We start from the raw sequence: 24162 nt of genomic DNA, 5'->3' as shown, positions 1-24162 counted from the left end.
TACTCAATTGAGGTATAAGAGTGACATAGAGACCTCTTTGGCTGCGGAGTGGGGAATGGATTGGATGTGGGGGAGGATAGAGAGAAGGAGGAAGACCAGGCAATTGAACATCCCAAGTGAGGATTGTGGTTGTTTGGTCTGAGGAGATAGCACTGGCGATGGAGAGAAGTAGATACATTTAAGATACATTGTGGAGATGGAAAACACAGGACTTGGTGATACTTTAGAAGCAGAAGGTGGAGACAGGAGGAATCAAAAATGACTTCCAGGTTGTGGGTTTTCCTTTTTTCTGAATTGAGCCAATGAGTGACTGGTGGGACCATTTACAGCCATGAGGAAGAATACAGAGGAAAAGTTTGGGTGAGGTGGGGGTTATAACTATTAAGAACTCATTTTTCAGGGCTGGTCTGGTGGCACAGTGGTTAAGTTCGTGTGCTCCGCATTGGTGGCCCAGGGTTCACAGGTTCGGATCCCGGGTGTGGACCTACACACTGCCCATCAAGCCATGCTGTGGCAGCAACCCACATACAAAATAGAGGAAGACTGGCACAGCTGTTAGCTCAGGGCCAATCTTCCTCACCAAAAAAAGAACTCATTTTTCAGCATATTAATTTTGAAGTGCCTCTGAGTTATCTAACTGGAGCTATCAATTAGAAAATTGTATAAATGAGCCTGGAGTCCAAGGGAACAGGTGTAGTCTCAGGATATAAATTTGGGAGTCATCAGCTCCTAGAGGAGTATTTAAAGCCAGGGGCTTATATGAGATCAAATACAGAGAATGTAGAAAGGCAAAAGGCCCAGACCAAGCTCTGGCACACTCGGACATTGAGGATGGAGAAGAGTACTGTGTAGGAGCAGACAGATTATAGTGGGGGAAAGAGGAGAGTACAGTGTTCGGAAGACAGAGAGGAGAGGAAAGAGTGGTCAGCTAGGGCAAATTCTCCTGAAAAGTCGATTGAAAAAGGAAGGAGAAATGTCCCTTGGAGTGGGCGACACAGAGATCACTGGTGTCTTGACGAGCAGGGATAGAGAGAGAAACCAGATTGCAGCATCTTGAAGAGTTCATTGGAGGTAGTGGAACCAGTGAGCGTAGGCAACTGCTTTTAGAATTTTAGCTGTGAAGATAGTCAAAGAATTGAGGTTTTAGCTGGAAGACAATGTAGGATCAAGGACGTATTTTATTTTTTTTTAAACTGAAGATACTAGAATACGCGCATGTGCTGATGAGAGTGGTCTAGTACAGTGGTTTTCAACTATGGCAATTTTGCTCCTCAGGACAAATTTGGCAATGTCTGGAGACTTTTCTAGTTGTGATAAATTGGGAGGTGGGGTGCCACTGGACTTTAGTGGGTAGAGGCCAAGGACGCTGCTAAGTAGCCTACATCACACAGGACAGCACCCCCACTACCACCAACAAAGAATTAGCTGGCCCCAAATCTCAGTAGCGCCAAGGTTAAGAAACACTAGTCTAGTAGAAAGGGAGAGATTGATGGTGTTTTTTATATATTGGTTTAATGTCTTGTATAAATCCTTGATGTTAAAAAATAATCTGTTATCAGGGATTCAAATAATACTCTTTGTAGTAGACTGGAAAAAAAAGTATAAAGAGTGTTCCCACTCTTCACAAACTTATATTTAAATATGTAACTAAGTACTCAATAAATGTTTGCCTCTATTTTTATCTGCAGGATTTCATATTTTATTCCAAGAAGATCTATACCTATTCTACAGCTGTAGTAGTACTTATGCCATTCCACAAAAACTTTATTAAAATTTCACACAGACATACAGACACACTTACACCAGTAATGGAAAACAGTACATATTAAAAATATACCAAATTTTTTGACCACAAATGCATTAACTTATGCTGACAGGTTACCATGCTTTATGCAGTATTTCTCTATTTAATTGAAGAGTATTCAGAGATGGAAGGGTGGACTGTTTCAAAACTGTTACCGTGTAGAAGTACATATCTTATGACTTCTGTGCAGTGTTTTCTTTTGGTAATACAGCATCAGATTGGATTTGAGGGCTGATATAATAGTGATGATTATCCAAACTGTATTTTCAAATACTATAATCGTTCAAAGACTTAGAGTCATCTTGACTGAATTTATAGTATGAAATGTTATAAATCTTAACTTAAAAATTATGCAGATAATAAATATACCATTCCTAAAAATTGTTTTACATTTAGTTTTCACAAAAACTTTGTTTTAAAAGGTAGTCTGCTGCTTTTCATTCTCTTTCATAGTTTCAGAGATGAAAAGTCTGGACTGATGAAGTAGGACCCGTAGTCCTGCCATCATTGTCTATAATGTGATTAGAATAAAATGCCTAGGGACCTCAGAATATATGGGATTTCATGCTTTTCCTGTAATATATAGAAAAGCTTGCCTCAATTTTTTCACATCCAGAAGGCATTAGACTAGAAGATCTCTAAAGTTTTTTCCAGGTTTGGTTTTCTGGGCCTCTGATTTAAAATTTTCAGTGGAAGATATAGTGAATCCTACAGTTTTTGGAGTTAACACAAAATAGTGTATTTCCATTTAGAGGGCAGAAAGATTGCCAGAACTATTATTAGTAAGAAGATCATACTGCTCATATTAATAAATCTCTATTCATTATCTTCTGTTATAGTGTTTATTTTGCTGCTAATTCGGATTCTTCGCCTATCTCTAACTGCTTTGTCTCAGTTTCCACTGCTGCTTTCCTTTCACCTTTCTCTTTAAATGTTGATGTTCTCCAGTTTTGTGTTGGCCTCTTGTCTTCTCCTGCTGCCTTCAGGTCTCTATCACTCTGATGTTTTAACTATCACCTATACACTGACTCCCACTTCCTTATCTCTCAGCTTCACTTTTCCCTGACTTGCAGAAGTCTATTTCTGTCTTCTAAATTCTTCACACCCCATAGCCCTATCATCTCATGAAACTTGATGTGCCTATAACAACTCCTTAATTTCCTCCCCCCATCTTAGCATGCTCCTCTTCCCATATTCCGCGATTCCATTATAACGTTTCCAACTACAGATCTTGCCCAAGCTAAGAAAATCAGTCGTCCTCAGTTCCTCTGTCCCCATCACGTCTAACTTATCCTGGTTTGTCACCTACCACATTCCTGCACTGCCTTTATCCTCCCCTGTATGAATTGGTGCACTATCACATCATGTCTGCGTTATTACAGTACTTGATACCTGATCTCTCAGCCTTGGAACCTGCAAACTGTCCTCCGTGTGGCAGTTAATGTTATTGTACAACGCAAGTCCTGTCAGTCCGCAGTTATAACCTCCAGTGTCATGTAAATCAAATCACTGCTCCAAAAGGTCAAAGTCTGAAGTAAAATTAAGGCAGAGGAGCTTGCTGGCGAGCCCCAGCTCAGTGTTTCCTTAGCGCAGTCACACAGCCCTGAGGTCAGCAGTTGTCATGGAGATGAGAAGGGGAGGGTGGTGCCAGAGCCCCTGGGGCTGAGCTCCTCCTGCTAGACTTTGCCAATGCTTAAGGACTGTTTAGGGGTGAGCAGCCTCTTCTAGGCAAAATCTGTATCCCCCTGTTCCCCATCACGCGCACTGCGTGTTCCGGCTCCTCCCCAGGGCTAAGGCTTGGGGGGTCTGGTGGGGAGGGACCCGGCTGCCTTGCAGGATTGTAAATTCACTGGGGAGGGGGATTATGTCTGTCTTTTTCACTGCTGTGCTGCCAACTACCCCTCCTCCCACTCCCAATTTGGGAATCATGGCCCAAATAGCTATCTTTGGTCGCTTGACCTCAGCTGTCAGCAATACACTGGCTCCCACATCTTTCCCTAGCTGAGATCTCTTTTCCAGAGCCTCCTACTGCATTTCTTCCTGCACACCAACCTCCACTCAGTATTCTGAAATCAAACTTGATATTCTCCTTCCACGTAGAAACCAAACACACCCAAACATGCTGGTCACCCTATATGGCTTATCTTCATTACTTCTACATCCACTGAATTCCCCCAGTTAGAAGCTTCTGTTATCTTCACCCTTTCACATCCAGTATGCTGTGCATCAAGCTTTATTTAAATCCTCCTTGGAAGTGTCTCTTCTCTGTCCTCCTCAGCCTTCACAGGAGGCCTTCATCACTGTCTTCACTGTGAGGCTTCTAACTCCGCCCTCTGCTCTCACTTTATACCTTCCCTCCATCTCTTGCCCACTGCCCTCAAATACTTTTCATTAACACAAATTTCTATTCGTCACTTGCTTTAAAATTTTCCATTTATTTTATACTGCTCATTACTGTTAGGCACATCATGTGTTTAATCCCATACACACAGAAGTGCATTGGCTCCCCACTCCATATAGCATCCTAAGGCTAATTCCAAATCTGCTCGCTCAATTACCTTTTCATCCTCACTCTGTCTGCTCCTTACAGGTGCCCATTGCTCTATCTTTGCTGAAACGAATGCCTTTTATTTTTCTATCAGGTTTTTGTTCCTGCTGTTCTCTCTGCATCAGTGTTTCTCAGACTTTACGCTCACATCACCTAGGGGTCATGTTAAAATGGAGACTGATTCAGTAGGGCTGGGGGAAGCCTTAGATTCTGCGTTTCTAAACAAACATTCTGATGAAGCAGATGCTACTGGTCAGAAGACCACCGATGACAGATCTTAGTCACCCCAAGAGAATGTCTCAATGTCTTTAATTGAAGATTGTTATTCTGAAAGGAAATGAACTTCATTCAAGTTCACAAAATATAGGAAGTAGTCCTAGAAATCAAAAGAGTTATAAATACATTTTTAATCATAAATGATTGTTTAGTAAACCTCTGACAAGTCAGAGATTGCTACTGGAATATAGGTGTCCTTTGGGCAGGGACTTGGGGCACCTAGTTCACTGCTATATCCCTCGTACCTAAAACGGTCTGTGAAATATTATAGAAGTAAAGAGTGAAGGAAGAAAAGAAAGAAAATGAGTTGTGTTTCCAGCTCAGATTCTGTTTAATCCCACTAGGCTGTGCAGATTCTCTCATGTTTGTAACTCTTTCCCTGTAACAATAAAAGATTGGCAGTATTCCACATGTCTGTCAATAGAGGACTATTAAGTAAATCATGGAACATGCATCTATGAAAAAAATTATGCAGATCACAATGTGTTATCTGTAAAATAAAGTTTAAAAAAAATGCAACAAGTTGCAGAACAGTGTGCAGAGTATGCTAATATTTGCATTTAAAAGAGAGGGGGGGTCATAGGTATTATATTAGTTTGCCAGGGCTGCCGTAACAAAATACAACAGACTGGGTGGCTTAAACAACAGAAATATATTTTCTCACAGTTCTGGAGGCTGGAAGTCTGAGACCAAGATGTCAGCAGGATTGGTTTCTACTGAGGCCTCTCTTGGCTTGTAGATGGCTGTCTCCTCCCTGTCTCTTCACATGGTCTTTCCTCTGTGTCCTAAGTCCCTAATCACCTGTGTCCTAATCTCCTCTTCTTATGAGGACACCAGTCATACTGGATTACCACCCACCCTAAGAACCCCATTTTAAATTAATCACCTCATTAAAGGCCCTGTCTCCAAATATAGTCACATTCTGAGGTACATGTTAAGGCTTCAACATGTGAATTTGAGGGGAACACAATTCGTTCCATAACAGGTATATACATATGCCAAAATTCATCAAATTGGATGCTTTATTTTATTTTATTTTTTTTCCCCCAAAGCCCCAGTAGATAGTTGTATGTCATAGTTCCACATCCTTCTAGTTGCTGTATGTGGGACACAGCCTCAGCATGGCCGGAGCAGCGGTGCATAGGTGTGCGCCCGGGATATGAACCCGGGCCGCCAGTAGCGGAGCGCGCACACTTAACCGCTAAGCCACGGGGCCGGCCCCTGGATGCTTTAAATATATGCAGTTTATTGTATGTCAATTATACCTCAATAAATGTATTTTTTGAAGTGGAGGAAAAGAATATATATTTGCTTTTATATGTGTAAAAGAGTGGTTACTCTTTGTAGAAGAGGTGAGGACATAGCAGAGAGAGTTCAAAAATGAGACTTTTAAAAATATGTGATGTATGACTGATTAAAAAAAAAATCACATAAATACATGTTTTAAAACACTGATGATACGATAGTAACACCAGACGCTTTGGGAGTTGGGAGAGGCAGCTGTGAGCTGCCACGTGAGCGCATTCAGGCAGCTCGGGGCTGAGGTCGGCAGTCAGACACAGGCGCACAAAACTCTTCTCGCAAGGTCTGCTCCTGTGGCAAGTTTCTCGTATCTTTGTTCAAGGCTGTCAGCCGTAGCCTTGACTGTACCACTTCCCCATATTAGTGTTGTCACTGTCATACTGACTAAAATTTTACTGCTTTGTTTTTTTTTTTTACTTTTCTGATCCACGTGCTCTTACAGTAAGAAAATAAAAAAGATTTCCTTTGTTATTGTGAAAACAGCTGTATCCACAAGCAAATTACAGTTTCCAAAAGAATTTTTGTTTGATTTACTTTTGACTTCAATCGATGGCTCCTCCAGTTTTTATCCAGCCCGCAGTTGCTTCCTAACTGCCTTCAGTGCCTTTTGGGGGCAGTCTGCAGGTCATCAGAACAAGTATGTTCTTGCACAGTGGGCATCTGCATATCAAATGTAAATCTGCTTCAAAAATATTTCTGTAAGTCATTCATTTTCCATTTGCCGTACAACCCACGTTATTTACATAGCAAGACATTCTGTGCTAAATAAATAAAGACCCACAGACAGACAGACATAAGAAGTAATCACTTTTCACTGTATTTCTCCAGGAAGGTGCGGAATCTTCCTAGAGGCTTTTAACGTTAGGCTAATACGTGGTTGGTTTGTGACCTATTTTTTGGAGACTTTCTTACCTATTTTTTTTCTGTGCAGTCAGATAATGCAGAAGAATTAAGAAGTAGCTGCTGGAATGGCAGCAAAATAGGCATAAATATTTCTTGACAATAATCTGCCAGTTGCTATGATGTGGCTTTAATTATCTGTAAGTCTGTTTTTAGAATTCCTTGTTCAAGATATCTGAGGTTATGCAGAAAAGTCACCTCATATTATCGTGATGTGTTGGATTCATTTTTGTCTTGTTATTATTAGGATTAATAAATTACATTTCATTTTAGTTACAGTGACCAACATTTAATTTGTAAATCTTAAATTCTCCAGTGCTGTATTTAAGGTAGTTTATGTTACAGCAGAGGTTTAGGGTGGTTGCCTGTAACTTTTACAGATAGTTTCTTTAGGAGAAATTAGGTTTTAGTTAAATATACTAATAGTGCCATATATTTATTTGTTTATTGAATATATTTGACATACAACATTGTGTAAATTTAAGGTGTACAACGTGTTAATTTGATACATTTATATATTGTAATATGATTGCCATTGTAGCCATATTTAGCACCTCCCTCACATTACATAATTATCCTTTCTTTGTTGGAAGGATTAAATTTTAGGCTCCTAGCAGGTATGGTGGCTGTAGTACACTGTTGCTGTCTACATTCGTTATCCTGTGCATTAGATCTCCAGGGTTTCTTTACTACTTGTTGCGAGTTTGTACCCTTAAACAACATCATCTTATCCTTCCATCCCCCCGTCCCCTGGTAACTACCATTTTACTGTTTTTACGAGTTTGGCTTTTTTAGATTCCACATATCAGTGACACCATACAGTACTTGTCTGTCTCTGTCTGACTTATCTCACTTAGCATAATGTGCTCAAGTTGTCACAAGTACAAGATGTGCTCCTTTCTCATGGCTAAATAATATTCCATTGTGTGTGTATATATATTTACGCACATCTTCTTTATTCATCCATTGATGGGCATTTAGGTTGTTTCTGTATCTTGGCTATTGTGAATAATGCTGCAGTAAACATGGGTGTGCGTGTACCTAAACCAGTGCTTCTGCTAGTATATTGTCTTTTTCACAAAACCTTACTTAATATTCCTTTTCATCTTGCTGGTGGGCATATATGTCTACAAGGCACATACCAGCTGGCAAGATGCAGAGTGACAGAGACAGTTTACCTCCTTTCACCGGCCCTGCTTTAACAGGGGCGGGCGGGCACTGTGCTGGGGGAGGACAGCTTGGAATAGCCCACAACATCGGCTTTGGCATCAGAAACTCCTTTTACTACCCTCTAGGGCCAGGACTAGGATAAAGCAATTGTGACACCTAGGGTGCAAAGTTTATGAGGTGGTGCTCACTCTCAGGGTCGTGCCAATGCCCCCTAATCGCTAGTGGAACTTAAGCAAGCTATGTAAAGCTCTCTGAGCTTCAGTTTCCTCATTAGTCAGAAACTGAGCAGGGCAGGAAAATGAGGGTAGAGCCGAAGAACAAAACAGTAGCAATCAATAGCAACAGCTGTAGCTATGGACCCTAAATCAGATTGTGAGGGTTATATAGAGTAAAATATATAAAACATATGCTACACAGCCTGGGTTTAGTAGACTACTGATAAAAATCGATCTCCTCTACCCTCAATTCCAAAAAGATAGGACCTATTGGCTTCCATTATGAGGTTTGTTTAATGAACCATTTTGCAAAGCAGGGGCATGATGTCAAGCAGACTTCTATCTAATCACTAAATAAATCACTTACCAGATTTGAGACCTTGGGCAAAATAACTTCCCTGAGTCTTATTTTCCCCAATTAAGAGGGTTATTGTGAGGATTAAACAATATATACCTCTTCATTATCAACATCCTCAACCAGAGTAGTATCTTTGATACAATTGATGAGCCTACACTGGCACATCATTATCATAATAATGGGGGAGACTGCCTATGTGGAGGCAGGGGGTATACGAGAAATCTCTGTATCTTCCTCTCAATTTTGCTGCGAACCTAAAACTCTAAAAAAATAAATTCTTAAAAAAATATATATATATATAAATATAAATTATATATAAATTTATATATAATATATATTAATATAATTATAAATATATATTACTATATATTTTAATTTAATTAAATTATATTAAATTTAATTAAAATATATAGTAATATATATTTATATATATTTATATTTATATATATATATATATATATTTCTCCATGAAGTGCTTGTAATACATAGGTGCTCACTGAATGCTAGGTCCCGTCCCCACGTGCTTCCTTCTTGTACATGTCCTGCAGCCATACCTGAGTGTGGTCTGCCCAACTGGGTGCTCTCACTTGGTTAAAAAGTATGTGATTGTCAAACTGTATTTTCAGAGAATGACGAGGAGCAGGAGGCACTGCCATCTCTGGATAAGCCTGGCTGGTACTCCCAAGGGAACGCTGTCCACCTTAATGAACTTCTGAAGAAAATGACTGGCAAAGCTGAACCCAAGGTATTTTCTGATTGAGGCAGATGCCAACTGGCAGACATAAACCACTGTAAACTGAAACCATGGTTCTAAATACATTCAGCTTAGTTATCTATGAGAGGATCCTCTGCCTCTGCCTGTCTACCAATCTCTTCTCTTACCTCTTCTGCTTAAATAAATCTTGTCTTTGTTGATGTAGACCGAGTCTTTATCTGTAACAGAGAAGAGCAAAGATTCCAAGCAGGAGGCCACAGATCTAGGGAATACACCAAATCAGTGTGTGAGATACCTGAGGAATGATATCCTGATAACAGTCTGAAGAAGGAGTCATTCACTTCTTCAGAAAATGGAATGAAATCGCTTACCTTCTGCCTTCGAGCCGCAAATGTGTTATATAACTTCTTAAAACACACCTGGTGCCCTGTGAATCAAATGGGGCTAGTCAGTGATCACCTGTGAAGTTATTCAAGGAAGTTTAAGATGTTTATGCAACTTTTATTTGTCTCACTCTGATACCTCTTGAGGAGTTTTCTTCTGCTTTCCGTAAAATGAACACCACTCTCTCTCACAATTCTCATGTCTCAAACAATTGGTTGTCTGACTTACAGGTGGTTTATTTTGGTGACAGCATGCATTCAGATATTTTCCCAGCCCGACATTATAGTAACTGGGAGACAGTCCTCATCCTGGAAGAGCTCAGAGGGGACAGAGATGGGAAGCCTGAGGAATCAGAGCCTCTAGAGAAGAAAGGAAAATATGAGGTAAGGTTCCCTTCAGCTCTTTCCTTGAAAGAAAAACCTTTTATGTTTGACTGATCTTAGAAAGTGCTTGTTTGTGCCAAGAGTGATGCTGTTGGCACTCATTGTGATCCTTATGCCATAGCAGCTCTACAGTTGATCTTGTTGATAATTTTTAAACAGTGCCAAGATAACACTGTTGACCATGTGTGTGTCTTCTCTGCCTTCTGCTTTCTTCCTTTTGCTCTGGCACCATGGATGTTTTCGGCTGATGCTTAGGCGGCCAGATCCTGACTCACCACAGTCGTACTCTGTCTCTTTTACTTGGCCATGAAAGCCCTTGTACTCTCTCTTCATGGGTCTACCTTACCTAAATTGGTAGCTCCTTTATTTAGACTTACTCCTGAGCTGCCCAGAATGAACTTAGGTGAAGACTTGAGAGAGAAAGGTAAAATACATCATAAACCTATAAGGGAAAATAGTGTATAAATGCAAAAAGAACCATAAAAGAAAAAAGATCAGAAAATAAAATGCATTTTTCTAAATTCATTCTAGTGGAACAATCTATAAAGAATGGAAAACTCAAGTCAAAAAACAAATATCAAATCAAAAAATAACGGGAAAAAGAAATGAGCTATCAAGCCACAAAAAGACATGGAGTAACCTTAAGTGCATATTACTAAGTGAAAGAAGCCAATCTGAAAATGCTACATACTGTATGATTCCAATTATATGACATTCTGGAAAAGGCAAAGCTATAGAGATAGTAAAAGACCAGTGGATTCCAGGGGCTCAGGGGGAGGGAGATGAATAAATGGAGCATGGGGGCTTTTTATGGTGGTAAAACTATTCTGTATGATACTGTAATGGTGGATACATGACATTTTGCATTTGTCAAAACCGATAGAACTGTACAACATAAAGAGTGAACCTTAATGTAAACTATGGACTTTCATTAATAATAATGTATCAATATCAGTTAATCAGTTGTAACAAATGTAGTATGCTAATTAATGCAAGATGTTAATAATAAGAGAGACGGACAGTGTTGGGGGCGGGTCAGGAGGGGGACGTATTTATGAGAACTCTCTGTACTGTCTGCTCTATTTATCTATAAACCTAAAACTGTTCTAAAAAATAGTCTCTTTAAAAAAAAATAACTATAAGCAGACACAACAAAAGAGTCAGTTTTCTATGAAGTTTCCATTGAGTAGCATTTAGTCTTAATGTGACATTAAAGTTCTTTGGACTATTTGAGTTAAGAAGAATTTTAAAACAACCTTCCAGAAGGTGGGCCTTCTAACTTGAGTGACCTTGGAGAAGGTTTTCACGAAGATTCGGTTTTTTAAAATGATTTGAGAATGCAGGTACAGTGATAAGAAAACGAAGAATCAGTGGGCAAATTTCCTGCATCATTACTTAAACAGCAGCCCCATCCTTCTCCCACAGACCCCTTTTCTCTTGTTAATTAATTACAAATACATCATGAACAGAGTTAATAATTGCCTCTTAGGAAATGGTGAGTCAACAGCTTTAAGATTTTATTTCCTAAAATAAAATTGAAATAAATAATGTTCCTTTCCCATTGAACTCCACCTCCCCTCCTCACCCCTGCTCCACTGAATATGGACCAGGAAGCAAGGAACGGGAGTGTTTGGCCAAGTGACAGGATTAGAATAAAGGCCTCAGAAGGTTCCAACTTTAGCCCTAAACTCTAAGTCCATCTCTCATACTATTGAGGGTCCAGGAAAAGTTGAGTTGTGGAGGATGGATTCCCCTGGGCTGTTGGGGTCTGGGGCAAGTGTTTTGCGGTAAGATTCCCAGCCGTGGCCCAAAAGATTATGTTGAAAAAGCCTGAGTATCCTCATACTACTTGACTCCAAAATTATCGTGGTCAGATGAATGCCGTCATGCTTCCGTAGTTTGTTTTTGAGGCTGTGTTTGTATTGATGGGCCCATCCGTAGAGATGTTTCAAGACAACTTAATTGTTTTATATGCTTTATGGAAAATCCTCTATCATGCATATTTCTGCTTGTATTTAAAGGCAGATGAAACAATTGTGTATTTTTTTCAGAAATTATCTTCTGACACAAACCTAGAACCACAACTTCTAAAAGTCAGACTGTTTTCATCTTTAAGGTCGGGTCCATTCCTCTGCACAGTACACTGCTGCTGTCACATCGTGAGAATTCAGATTCTTTCTTGCTTCCCTGTGGAGGAAACAAGAACACAAACATCCTCAGTTGCTACAGCAGGAGGGAAACAGTCCATAAAGAGAGCTAAACAGAAAGCACCACGTGAGGGTTCTTCTGTTTATTTTGTGATTTTTAAGAAAAATGTTGTTTAGTTTTTCCAACCACATGTCAAGCAGAACATGTATATACAGAACATATATGATGTGCAGTCTTTTGGTGAGTAAGTACAAAAATGCAAAAGGGGGGCCGGCCCCATGGCTTAGCAGTTAGGTGCACACGCTCCACTGCTGGTGGCCTGGGGTCAGATGCTGGGCGCGCACCGACGCACCACTTCTCCGGCCATGCTGAGGCGGCGTCCCACATACAGCAACTAGAAGGATGTGCAACTATGACATACAACTATCTACTGGGGCCTTGGGAAGAAAAAGGGGAAAAAAAGGAGGAGGATTGGCAGTAGATGTTAGCTCAGGGCCAGTCTTCCTCAGCAAAAAGAGGAGGATTGGCATGGATGTTAGCTCAGGGGTGATCTTCCTCACACACACACAAAAAAATGCAAAAGGATTTAATTCCATATTTCTAGTTACTTTATTCAGCTTAAGTGAACTTTTAAAAGTATAATTACCAACCAAATTAACCAGATCATTTCAGGATTGATGGGAAGAGACGCTGCGGGAGGCTGTTTCAGCAGCCTGTACTAAAGGTAATACAAACATGAACAAGTGGACAGAGTGAGGAAGAAATGGAATATGTAGGCAGATGTGCTGGAGGCATAGCTGATAAGCCTAGTGCTGGTGGTGGGGGTTGGGACTCAAAACATAGCTGGTTTTCAACTGGAAACTGGAAATGATGGTTTTTAGTCATATAAATATGACAGTCAAGAGAATGAGTTGGTTTTGTGAGGAGAGAGATATGATTGAATTAATGTTGAATCCTATTTCTTTGAAATATTTGGAGGATGAGATCAAACTGGGATTTGGGAGATAGGTTAGGACTACTGAGGAAAATTGGGACATAGATATCTGAGGCAGAGAGATAAGAGAGAAAGAGTAGAAGAGAGGATAGAAACTTGGTGAGAATACTTACGATTAAAGGATCATATCTGTGAGATATAGAGCCCTAACCAAAATGTGAGTGCTTCTTGATGTATTCAAGAAATGGCATGATTCTTTTGATTACTGATATGTGTGTGTGTGTGTGTGTGTGTATATATATATATTTTATATTTGAGAAAATGAATCATTAAAATTCTCAATATCAGAATGAACAGAGATTGGCATCTGTCTTAGTCCATTTGGGCTGCTATAACAAAAATACCATATACAGGGTGGCTTTAAACAACAAACATTTATTTCTCACAGTTCTGGAGGCTGGTAAATCCAAGATCATGGTGCCGGCCAATTTAGTGTCTGGTGAGGACCCGCTTCCTCATAGACCAGCATTTTCTCCCTATACCCACAGATGGGGGATGCTGGCTCTCTGGGGTCTCTTTTATAAGGGCACTAATCCCACTCATGAGGGCTCCACCCTCATGACCGAAGCACCTCCCAAAGGCTTCACTTCCTAATACTATCACCTTGAGAGTTAGGATTTCAACATATGAATTTTGGGGGGACACAAACACTTCGACCATAGCAGCAACCATATTACATTGAACCAGAAAGGGCGGATAGGTCTATTTTCCTCTTTTCATGGGAAGAGGGAGCAGCCTAGATTCTACCATTCAATGTTTGTAGAACCATTATCTACATATAGTATGTGTGATGTGAGTCATTTCTTCTCAGACTCATTATTTTGGAAAAGATAATGAACTAAATAAATTTACCCTACAAATTGCTCTTTAAACTTAGAGAAATGATATTTAAGTACACCTGAAATGTACACACAGAAGCATAGATATTCATATTCCTTACTGCTCTTAAATATCTTTGGTGAAATCCAAGTAGGTTCTTGCTGAGTGATTTCCAGACACCATCATCTGAAAACATATATTCTCATCTTGCTTCAGATAATGAGTTCCAACACAAAGAATCATGAATCTAGAGGCATATTTGGCATTCTGTGCTGTTCCAAATGAAATTTTCATCAGAAAAGGATGACCGATTTTATAATCCAGATTATATGGATGTGATAGGGTTTTTTTCAATTCTTAATTTTATGCTATATCCATAAAACACCAAGAAGTATTTTTAAATGAGTCTTTTATTTAGTCTGCAACTTTTATGTGCCTGCTCTGTCCTAGGCACTAAGCTTTAGAGATACAGTAATACGTAAGAAAGTTCCTAACCTTATGTAGTTCATCATCTGACAAGGGTGAAAGTAAACAGTATGATTATTGCAAGATAGTGTGAGAAGTGTAGTATATTAGGGATAAACTCAGCGTGTGGGAGAATGGAGGAGAAGACCTAATCCAACCTGACTGTGGGAGGAAAACCCTGGCATCCAGGCCAGATCCCAAAGGTTGAGAAGGTGTTCCCAAACAAAGCCAGGGAGGATAGTTTAGAGGACTGCTAAGCTTCATTTTACTTTTATGTAGTAAAATGTCTGGTTAAAGGTAAAACAACTGAAATTCCTACAGAGTTTTCCTATTTTGATTTACTTAGTGGGGGAAAAAACTTAGAATGAGATTGAACACTAATTAATAAAGTTTTCATCATTCTATTCTCTTGTTTCAGGGACCAAAGGCAAAGCCTTTAAATACATTATCTAAGAAATGGGGCTCTTTTTTAATTGATTCAATTTCCGGACTGGAAAATACAGAAGACTCCTTGGTTTACACATGGACTTGTAAGAGAATCAGTACTTACAGCACTATTGCCATTCCAAGTATTGAAACAATAGCAGGTAAGGGGGAAGATACTTACAAAGGTTTACCTGATACTGGACAGTAATGACCTTACATACTAGAATTCTTTCCTTTAAAAGAAGAAAATCTTCCCATGACATTTATTGATTTTACTTGGGAAACATCTAGATATGGCAACCTAAGTAATTAGGACCTGCCTGTCTACTGGAGCCAACTACAAATGTTAGACAAATTTTTTTTTTTTAAGTCTGCTTGGAGTCATAAGATAAAGGTAGAGAAAAATTACCTGGACAAGATGCTAAGGAGGCTAAGTAGAGTGATCCTGACTTTGGGGGCTGCTTTTCCCCCTGCATGTTTGCTAATTCAAGAGAGGGCACCAAAGAAAGTGAGTGGAACTTTCAGTAGCTTCATGATCCTACAGGGATAAAAAGTGGAGGGTAGGGCCTGCCCAAGGTGGAGTGGGCCTGCTGGACTCTCTTAATCTGTGTTGAGACCCCAAAGGAGTTTACCTGAGAGTAAGGATGAATTGGAAGTAGGTATTCACAGAGACTGAAGCTCAACTTTAAATTGGCTGAATCCCTAAAAGTGGATTGAGAAGAGTCTAGATTGGTAGTGCCCCAAGGCACCTGATAGAAACTAGTGAATATTCTCTTTTGAGGAAGATATCATTCTAGGACTCAAATTATTTCTAAAAACAATTAATGTAAGGTTCAGCACATAATGAAAAATAGCCAGCCCACAAGGATACGAGACTACACTAGCAGAAAAAACCAAGTTTACTGTGGTCAAGTACAGAAAAGAAAGTAATGAGAAATTTGGTAGAGACATAAAAACTACAAAAATAATGGAAATTCTAAAATTGAAATATTAAAAAATTAAAATTAAGGGCCGGCTCCGTGGCTTAGCGGTTGAGTGCACGCGCTTTGATGCTGGCGGCCCGGGTTCGGATCCCGGGCGCGCCCCAGGGCACCACTTCTCCGACCAACCCGAGGCCGAGTCCCACGTACAGCAACTGGAGGGATGTGAACCTATGACATACAACTATCTACTGGGGTAGCTTTGGGGGGAAAAAAATGAATAAATAAAATCTTTAAAAAAAAAAAAAAAATTAAAATTAAGAACTTAATGGATCAGTTTTACAGCAGATTAGACACAGTTGAAAAGTGAATTAGTGCACTGGAAAATAGGCCAAAAGAAAATATCCAGAACGAAGTATGAAAAGAAAAACGCACAGAAGATACAGAAGCAGGACTAAGAGAAATAGGAGATACATTGAGAAGGAATAAGATTCCTATAATTGGAATCCTAGGAGATGAGAGAATAAGCCAAAAGCAATAGCTACAAACTTTCCAAAAATGATGAAAGAAAATTAGCCAAAGATTTAAGAAGCCCAAAGAACTAAAACACAATAAATAGAAATCCAAAGTTAACTGCTAAAAACCAAAGATAATTAAGAAATGTTAACAGCAGCCAGAGAATAAAGACAGATTGATTTCAGAGGAGTAAGATTTAGACTGATATCTGACTTTTCCCAGAAACAAAAGAAGCCAAAAGACAGTAGAATATCATCTTTAAATTGCTGAAAGAAAATGGCTGTCAATCTTGATGGAATTCTATACCCAGTAAAGATATCATTAAAGAGTAAAAAAAAAATAGTTTTAGACAGACAAAAATAGAGGAAATGTATCCCCAGAAGACCTGCACTGAGGAAAATATTAAAGGGTATTGTTCTTCAGGCCAAAGAATGATCCCTGTTGGAAGACTGGAGATGCAAGAAGGACTACACAGCAATGAAAGATAGATATGTGAATATATTAAAATGAATATTTGCTGTTGGAAACAATAAAAACAAATCCTATAGGGTTTAAAGAAAGAAAGAATTTTAAAACATGACACCAATGGCATATAAATCCCGAAGGGGGACAGCTGGAGTTCAAGTGTTCTAACATCTTTGTATTATATGGTAAAGGATAAGAGTATGTTAGATATTAATAAGTCAAAAATGCATGTTACAATCTCTAAGATACCCACCAAAAGAATAGTAATGATACACATACCGAGCTAATTATGTCAAATAATTTTAAAATCCAAAAGAAAACAAAAATGGGGAGAAAAGAGAATATTAAGAATATACAGGACAAAAAGAGAGCATTTAGTAAGGCGATAGATTTAAACCTGAGAAATTACATTAAATATAGGTGGCTAAATACTCTAATTAAAAGCTTGAATGAAATAACAAAACTTAACTATGAGCGGTTCATAAGAGACACATCTGAAACACAAGGACACAGAAAGTTTGAATATCGAAAGATGGAAAGAGATAATACCATGCTAACTAACCAGAAGAAAGTTAGAGTTATCTATATTAACGTGAAAGAAAGTAGACATTAAGGAAAAAATCCATTATTAATATGAAAGAGAATCACTTCATAATAATAAGTTGTTTTCAGAAATTTATAAAAGAAAGTCTGACATATTCACCAGGGCCCTTCTCCTGTCTCAGGTCAGAACTTAATCCCTCCCTGTTTTCTCAGTACCAAGAAACTGCTGAAAAATCCACTCTGCTTTACAGAGGTGTATGCTTCAGGAAAGTATGCCTCCTACTTTCCTGAAGTTCTCTTCAGAATTTGGCAAAGGGCTTGAAGAGAAAATCAGCAGAGTCCAGTTCTCCACCTCTTCCTTTACAGCAGATTCGTAGCCCCTCAATTTTTGTGTCTGCAGCCTTTCGAGAATGCCATAAGCTCTACTACTGGTTGTTCTGCTGCTAGTAACTGCCCTCACCCTCAGCCAGAATTCAGGTGCTTAAAGGAAAAAACTGTGGCAGAATGTTGCCTCACTTCTTTGTTATTCCTTGCCAGGAATTGTGTGTCCTCAGGCCTTAGTGGCCTCTTCAGCTCACCAGTGACTTGACTCTGATGTTATATTTTATTCAGCTTTTCTAGTTGTCTCCGCTGCAATTTAAGAGTGGTGGTCTACTTAAGTTTTTTGAACCTCAGAGTCTTCTTCCTTAAACTGAGGATAATGCCAGGCTGCATTTCCTCCCTCACAGGATGGATGTGAGAGAAAGTAAAGCAAGATATTTATCCGAATTATTGATAGGATGATGATGATGATGATGATGATGATGGTGATGACGACGACCCTAAGATATGTATGACCTTCCAAAAGGTCCATCCTCTATGGCAGTATACTAATCTGTCAGTATATCCTACTCATTGCAATCATGTCTCATTCTCATTGGTTTCAAAAGAATGATTTTTCATTTTGTTCATGCTTACACACACAAAATCAAAGAAAGATAACCTAAATATATTTCTTCCTTTTACAAACTATTTTCCTGTTTAAAGAAATGGATCTTGTAACTTGAAGGGAGGGCCCAGCCCATAATTAAACTAATATTTTCATTATTTATATTTGACTCTTCCTTTCTTTCATAGCGATTCAAATTTATAGTGAGAGAGTAGGGTAGTGTGATAATGGAAGTCACTGAATTATTCTAATGTACCTGGATAAAAACTGTTCAGTGGGATATGGTTGTGAAATAGTAAGAAAGTCAAAGAAAAGTGAATCTCCATTATTCCAGGATTCGAATGTTTCTCCAAAGAATAGGAAAATAACCCCCTCTGTATCTTCTGGGGTGATCAACTCTCCTTAAGAAGCAATAATAACATGAGTGCATCTCCCATTTTCATTTTCAAAAAGCTTTCTTCCACAGCACCCTGGAAGAGAACTTGGTAGGTCCTTTGTCTTCTAACTTTTCTCAAGAGAAGATATTAAGTAGGACTTACCAGTAGTCAAACAAAGCTAAACAAGTACCAATTTCTTTGTGGGGAAACAGTGAGAGAGAGTGGGTATGTCATATTCAGTTGTTGATTTTGATGTCCAAGACAATTCCTCAAAAGCAAAGTGTTAGTCTCTTGCTAAGTTAGCACTCATTAACGCTACAATCACATTCTCATAAAGAAGTTATATCTCACACAGAACTTTAAATTGATGATTTCAGTAACATATTCAGTAAAGTTGGATACTACTGTATAATTTACCTCCAAGTAAGAAAAACAGCTGGAAGAAAAGTGGTCTGATGGCCATGGCTTTAGACATACTGAAGATAGAATCTTTATATAAATGTTATCCTGCTAATATCTTAAAAACAAACAAAAAGTCCCAAGAGTTGTTCTGTTTCTGTCTGTGTTATATTATTTTACATTGAGCCTGGTGTTTAAGAATATTTTTTCATTTTGGTTCACTTCATTTAATTGTTAGATAATATGGTTGATGTTATAATGTATTTAGTACATAGAGTTTAATAGCACATTGTTGTGGTAAATAAGAATTTGGTTCTTTGATTACCTTTTTCTTTTCTTCCAAATATATAGTCAGCACCCAACAATGACTTTTCTGTAACAGAGATGAAAATGTTTCCCTCTTGCAGAATCCCCAGTCTGGAGATCCGTGTTTTAACAGAACAGTCATCTAATCTCAGTTTGGCTATTCCATACCCAGATTTCGTAACAGTAGTAGACCTTTTCTGCTACCTGGGAGAGAGAATAAAATTTTTGTTTTAAGTGAGATAGGAGGTGAAAAACAAACATGATAGTCTCCCTTTGTGTCTTAAAACCTTTTTGTTTTCATTGAATGTTTCTTTATTCTTGGGTATTCTGTTAAACTTGGTTATCTCATTGAAATTTAAATGCATAGAAGCCATTTTTATGGATAAGTTTGCACTTATTAGCCATGTACATTACAATAGTGGTTGGTTTATAAGCATTTTGATACTGTAATTATTTTGAACCCTAAAATAATAGCTACACAGAGACCTAAACATTTGCTTTAGGAAGGAAAGTCAGAGAAAGAGGTGGCTGGCTTAACTCTTAGCCTGTATCATTTTGGTGGCTTATCAGAAATCCAGGACTTCAGATATATAATTTTAGAAACTCAGGTTACTCTCCAATGCCTTTTTAAGGCACAGCTCAAAATACACTCCAGCTGAGCAGTGAAGACCAATGAAATTCACTAATACTGGATGTTTTCCTGTTTACAAAAATGTTAGCTTTCTGTGGCATCAGAAAGACAGTATTCCTTCTTCCCAATCTCTAGCACCAGTTTTCTCCTCATAAGGATTAACTGCTTGGGTCTTGATGATTCTCACTGGCGTTTAATGTAAAGTGTCATTTTCAGAATACTCAGTACTACCAAATGACATTTTACTTGTGAAATTTGTGAAATAATGTTTCAGTTATAATATTTCTGGTAATGTTTCCTTGAAGAAATTTTGGAAGAAAATATTTGAAGGCTAGCTGTTGAGACACTTACATGAAGATGTCACAATGTGCTACCATCAGTAAAGTATGTATTTTATGTTCTCTCTCCCGATTCCCCTTGTCGGGGCGTGTGTGTGTGTGTGTGTAACGCTTATCATACGGAGAAAGTTACCACATCGTGCATAGTAGAATCCTTACTCAGCTAAGCATTCAAAGATTATTCTTAGTAGCACTCTTATTAGTAAGGGCTGTGAAGATTATTAATTCTCATTTACCAGTTACATGATCCTCTCAGTAGGGTCTGAGAGATTTTTTAATTAAAAAATAATCAGATGAGCATTCCTATTTTGTGTGTTAACTTTTGGGCAAAGAGTATTGAAATTAAACTCACTAGTTAGAGCTCTGAAGAGGATTTGTAATAGCTCTAAATGTAATTTGACTTAAATAATGATGGTAAACTTTATAGGGAAAGACATCTACACTCTTCATCCTAGGTGCAACCTATCCAGGTGACAAAAGAAATATTAAAATTACAAAACTCTAAAAAATGTTTTATTATCAATGACTATCAAATTTTGATTTGTTTATTCTTATGAAAGACCTTTTGAGATTTGCAGAATAATCAAATCTTTTTTTTTTTTTTTCCAGAATTACCCCTGGACTACAAATTTACCAGGTTCTCTTCAAACAGTTCAAAAACGGCTGGCTACTATCCACACCCTCCATTGGTCTTATCAAATAATGAGACACAGACAACCAAATAAATTATCTTTACTGAAAAATGCAGTGAAGAACTATATATGCAGCAAATGTACTGTAAAAATGTTAATTTTCAAAAAATACTGTAAAATGCTTTATAGGAACAAATTCTTAATGAAAATTGACCAAAAAGTTGATATGTTTTTCCATAGGTCTCCTTTCCATATTGATCATCTTGATGCCCAACAACTCTCATAATATTAAAATCGGAGTATCTCAGAACTAAAAAGAACCTTATTCATATCTTCTATACCAATAGTTCTGAGATTAGAATTCGTCTGGGGAGATATACTTATATACATACACACACACATTTACACATATGCCTAGACAGTGGTTCTCAAAGTTTGGTCCCCAAACCACTACCATAGCCATCACCTGAAAACTTGATTGAAATGCAGACCCCAGCCCAGACCTACAGAATCAGAAACTCTGGGAATGGGACCCAAGCAATCTGTGTTTAATATTAGTGTGATTCACACTAAAGTTAGAGAACCACTGGCTAGACCATAACCTCCAGAAATTGGTTTAACTGGTCTGGAGATATAGATGAGCATTGACATCTTTTATATGCCCCAGGAAAATGCAGCCAGAATTGAGAACAACTGATCTACACCTATTCCTTCAATTTATAGGCAAGAACACTGGGTCCAGTGACATTAAACAATTTTTCCAAGCTATCCCGTTATTTATGCTATTCTTGTGTTTCCAAAACGAGGAAATAGAGACGTGATTTCTTCTAAGACCACACAGCCAGTATGGGACAGAGATGATACGAGAAGCCAACTATTTCAACCTCCAGCGTTACCCATTAGGGTTTTTCCCCCCCTGATAATGTTAAAGGCTGTTTCATTCATTTTCATTCACTATAACGCATCTATTCTCAATGGGGCAAAAATTGGTTCTTAGGGTGAAAAAAATCTTAGATAATGCAATGGATTGTGGCCTTCCAAAGCTCAAACATACCCAATAAAATCTTATTCCTTAGTATTAATTTCTCTCATTAGGGAGAAATGTAATTTAAAGTTAAATTTATTAATTGAATTTGAGTTAAATTTAATTTTTCTCCTTGGGAGAGGGGGTGATAATGAAAAAAAAAAGGCTGAGAAAAACTGCTTTAAGAGGTTTTCTAGTTATATTACAATCTGGGATTCTTGTGTTCTGTGTGCTATGTATAGCACATATGTATAGTCATATTAGTAGCTATTTGTTGCAAGGTGTTTGGAGCCACATAATGTTTATGATATAAATTTCTGGCTACTCTTTATGCTGTGATTTCACTCTGTCCATCATGGACAGTATCAGAAAGCACAGTGGTCACTGTCATTATTTTACTTGGATTGTAGCAGAGAACTTAGCATGGTGATGCATGCAATGGAAAGATAAATATTTTGTTAAATTTTTTTTTTTGTGAGGAAGATCAGCCCTGAGCTAACATCCATGCCAATCCTCCTCTTTTTTGCTGAGGAAGACTGGCCCTGGGCTAACATCTGTGCCTATCTTCCTCCACTTTATATGGGACGCAGCCACACCATGGCCTGACAAGCGGTGCATCGGTGCGCGCCCGGGATCCGAACCCCGGGCCGCCAGCAGCGGAGCGCACGCACTTAACCACTACGCCACCAGGCTGGCCCCTAAATAACCTCAAAGATATTGTGAGGATAGGTATCTCAGGGTAGGTAAACAGTTACTGAAATTTTTTCCTCAAAGTCAGTAGCTTTGTTTGCTATCTACTAATAAGTATGTGGTAATGTATTTGAAATTGATTTCCAAAATCTCATTGGAATATGATAAGCATACACAGTCAAGCTTAGAGCTAAATGAAAGATGCTTTCTCATGTATACTTTCAATAGACATTTGAGTTCTTTTAAAAATAAAGCTATTTTTCCTTATGCATGTTTATTTTGTCAATGACAAATAATAATACATCTTTAAGTGCTTATAAACTGCTATTGTTAATACGAGAAATGAGAACCCCGAAATAAGAAGTTAATTGCACTTTTTTGGCCACTGAAGAGTGAAAAAAAATTCAAGTCAGAAGTTCTAGTCCTACTTTTAGCAGTACCTACCTAAGGAATCTGAACAAGTCACCACCTGATCTGACCTCAGTTTTTTCCACCTTGTCAAAAAAGGTTAGAGTTTATTTCCAAGTTTCCTTTCGCCTTCCTAGCGGAGTCGGTCACTGCTTCTAATGAATGTTGTTTTTTTGTTGGACCATCATTAGACTTTTAAATTTTTTATTTCATTGTTTCTAAAATGTACCAGTGTTTCTAATTGGGTATGAAGAGTAAAAAAGAGGATATTAGAGAAGAAAAGCTGAATATTCTTTAATAAAGTTATATGAAATAAGAAAGCAGGAAAACTGTGTAAATAGGCAGTTAAATATTAGCATACAGGCAAACATTCATCATCTAAAAGATATCTACAAATAAGTGCACAGCTGATACTTTCTTTGCTGGCCACTGTTGATCTCATCAGCAGAAGAAAGATCTGAATGGCACAGTGGTCAAATAGTTTGCCAGATTTTGATATTTGGAATATTGAGGTAGCAGAAACTTCAACTGAACCATGAATTGCAATCTAAAGTCAACTACTTCTAAGTTTGTTAAACTCTAAATTGAATCAAGTATTACTTCTCCACCAATGTTCATATCCAACAATAACTTTAAATATATATATATATTTAAGGCATATATATACATATATAAGTACATATATATATAGACACATATATGTATACACACACTTTTAGTGAACTGGTTTGAATGAAAATCAAATAAATCTATATGATTATTTTATATAACAAACCAGCATAAAATGAAATTTCAAACTATCTCTTTGGATATAATAACCTTGACTGTATGTTAGAATCACATGGATAGCTTTTTTTAAATTTGTGATGTTGCAGGAACATTCCCTTACCGTTTCTCAGACTCTTGAGCACAAGATTATCATAAGAGTTGGTTCCAGATTAGTGCAAGACTGGGATATATTTGAGAGTTAACTCACCCAGTGTGGTCCAGTTGCTGCCCTTGAAAATCCTTGGGCATGGTCCAGTCCACATAGGGTGAATTCAAAAAGGTGTCTCTTGTTATTGGTCTCTAGAATCAT

General features: G+C 38.1%; 1 protein-coding gene across 4 annotated transcripts in view; it reads left to right on the top strand.

Annotated features, from left to right (window-relative positions):
* NT5DC1 (5'-nucleotidase domain containing 1) overlaps nt 1-22044 on the top strand; it is a 140583-nt gene extending 118539 nt beyond the window's left edge. For 3 of the 4 annotated variants that reach the window (XM_058566416.1, XM_058566414.1, XM_058566413.1), the window contains 4 exons: nt 9200-9318; nt 9903-10055; nt 14900-15068; nt 20940-22044. In XM_058566416.1, coding sequence (XP_058422399.1) covers nt 9200-9318; nt 9903-10055; nt 14900-15068; nt 20940-21055 — 557 coding nt within the window. In that variant the 3' untranslated portion in view covers nt 21056-22044. Of the gene's footprint in view, nt 1-9199; nt 9319-9902; nt 10056-14899; nt 15069-16766; nt 16847-20939 lie in introns of those variants that run through there. The other variant, XM_058566415.1, reaches the window with a different exon arrangement.
* The last annotated feature ends 2118 nt before the right edge of the window (nt 22045-24162 follow it).

Source organism: Diceros bicornis, chromosome 23, assembly GCF_020826845.1.
Source record: "Diceros bicornis minor isolate mBicDic1 chromosome 23, mDicBic1.mat.cur, whole genome shotgun sequence".
In the NCBI taxonomy this organism is placed as follows: Eukaryota; Metazoa; Chordata; class Mammalia; order Perissodactyla; family Rhinocerotidae; genus Diceros; species Diceros bicornis.
This window is presented reverse-complemented; position numbering and strand designations above follow the sequence as displayed.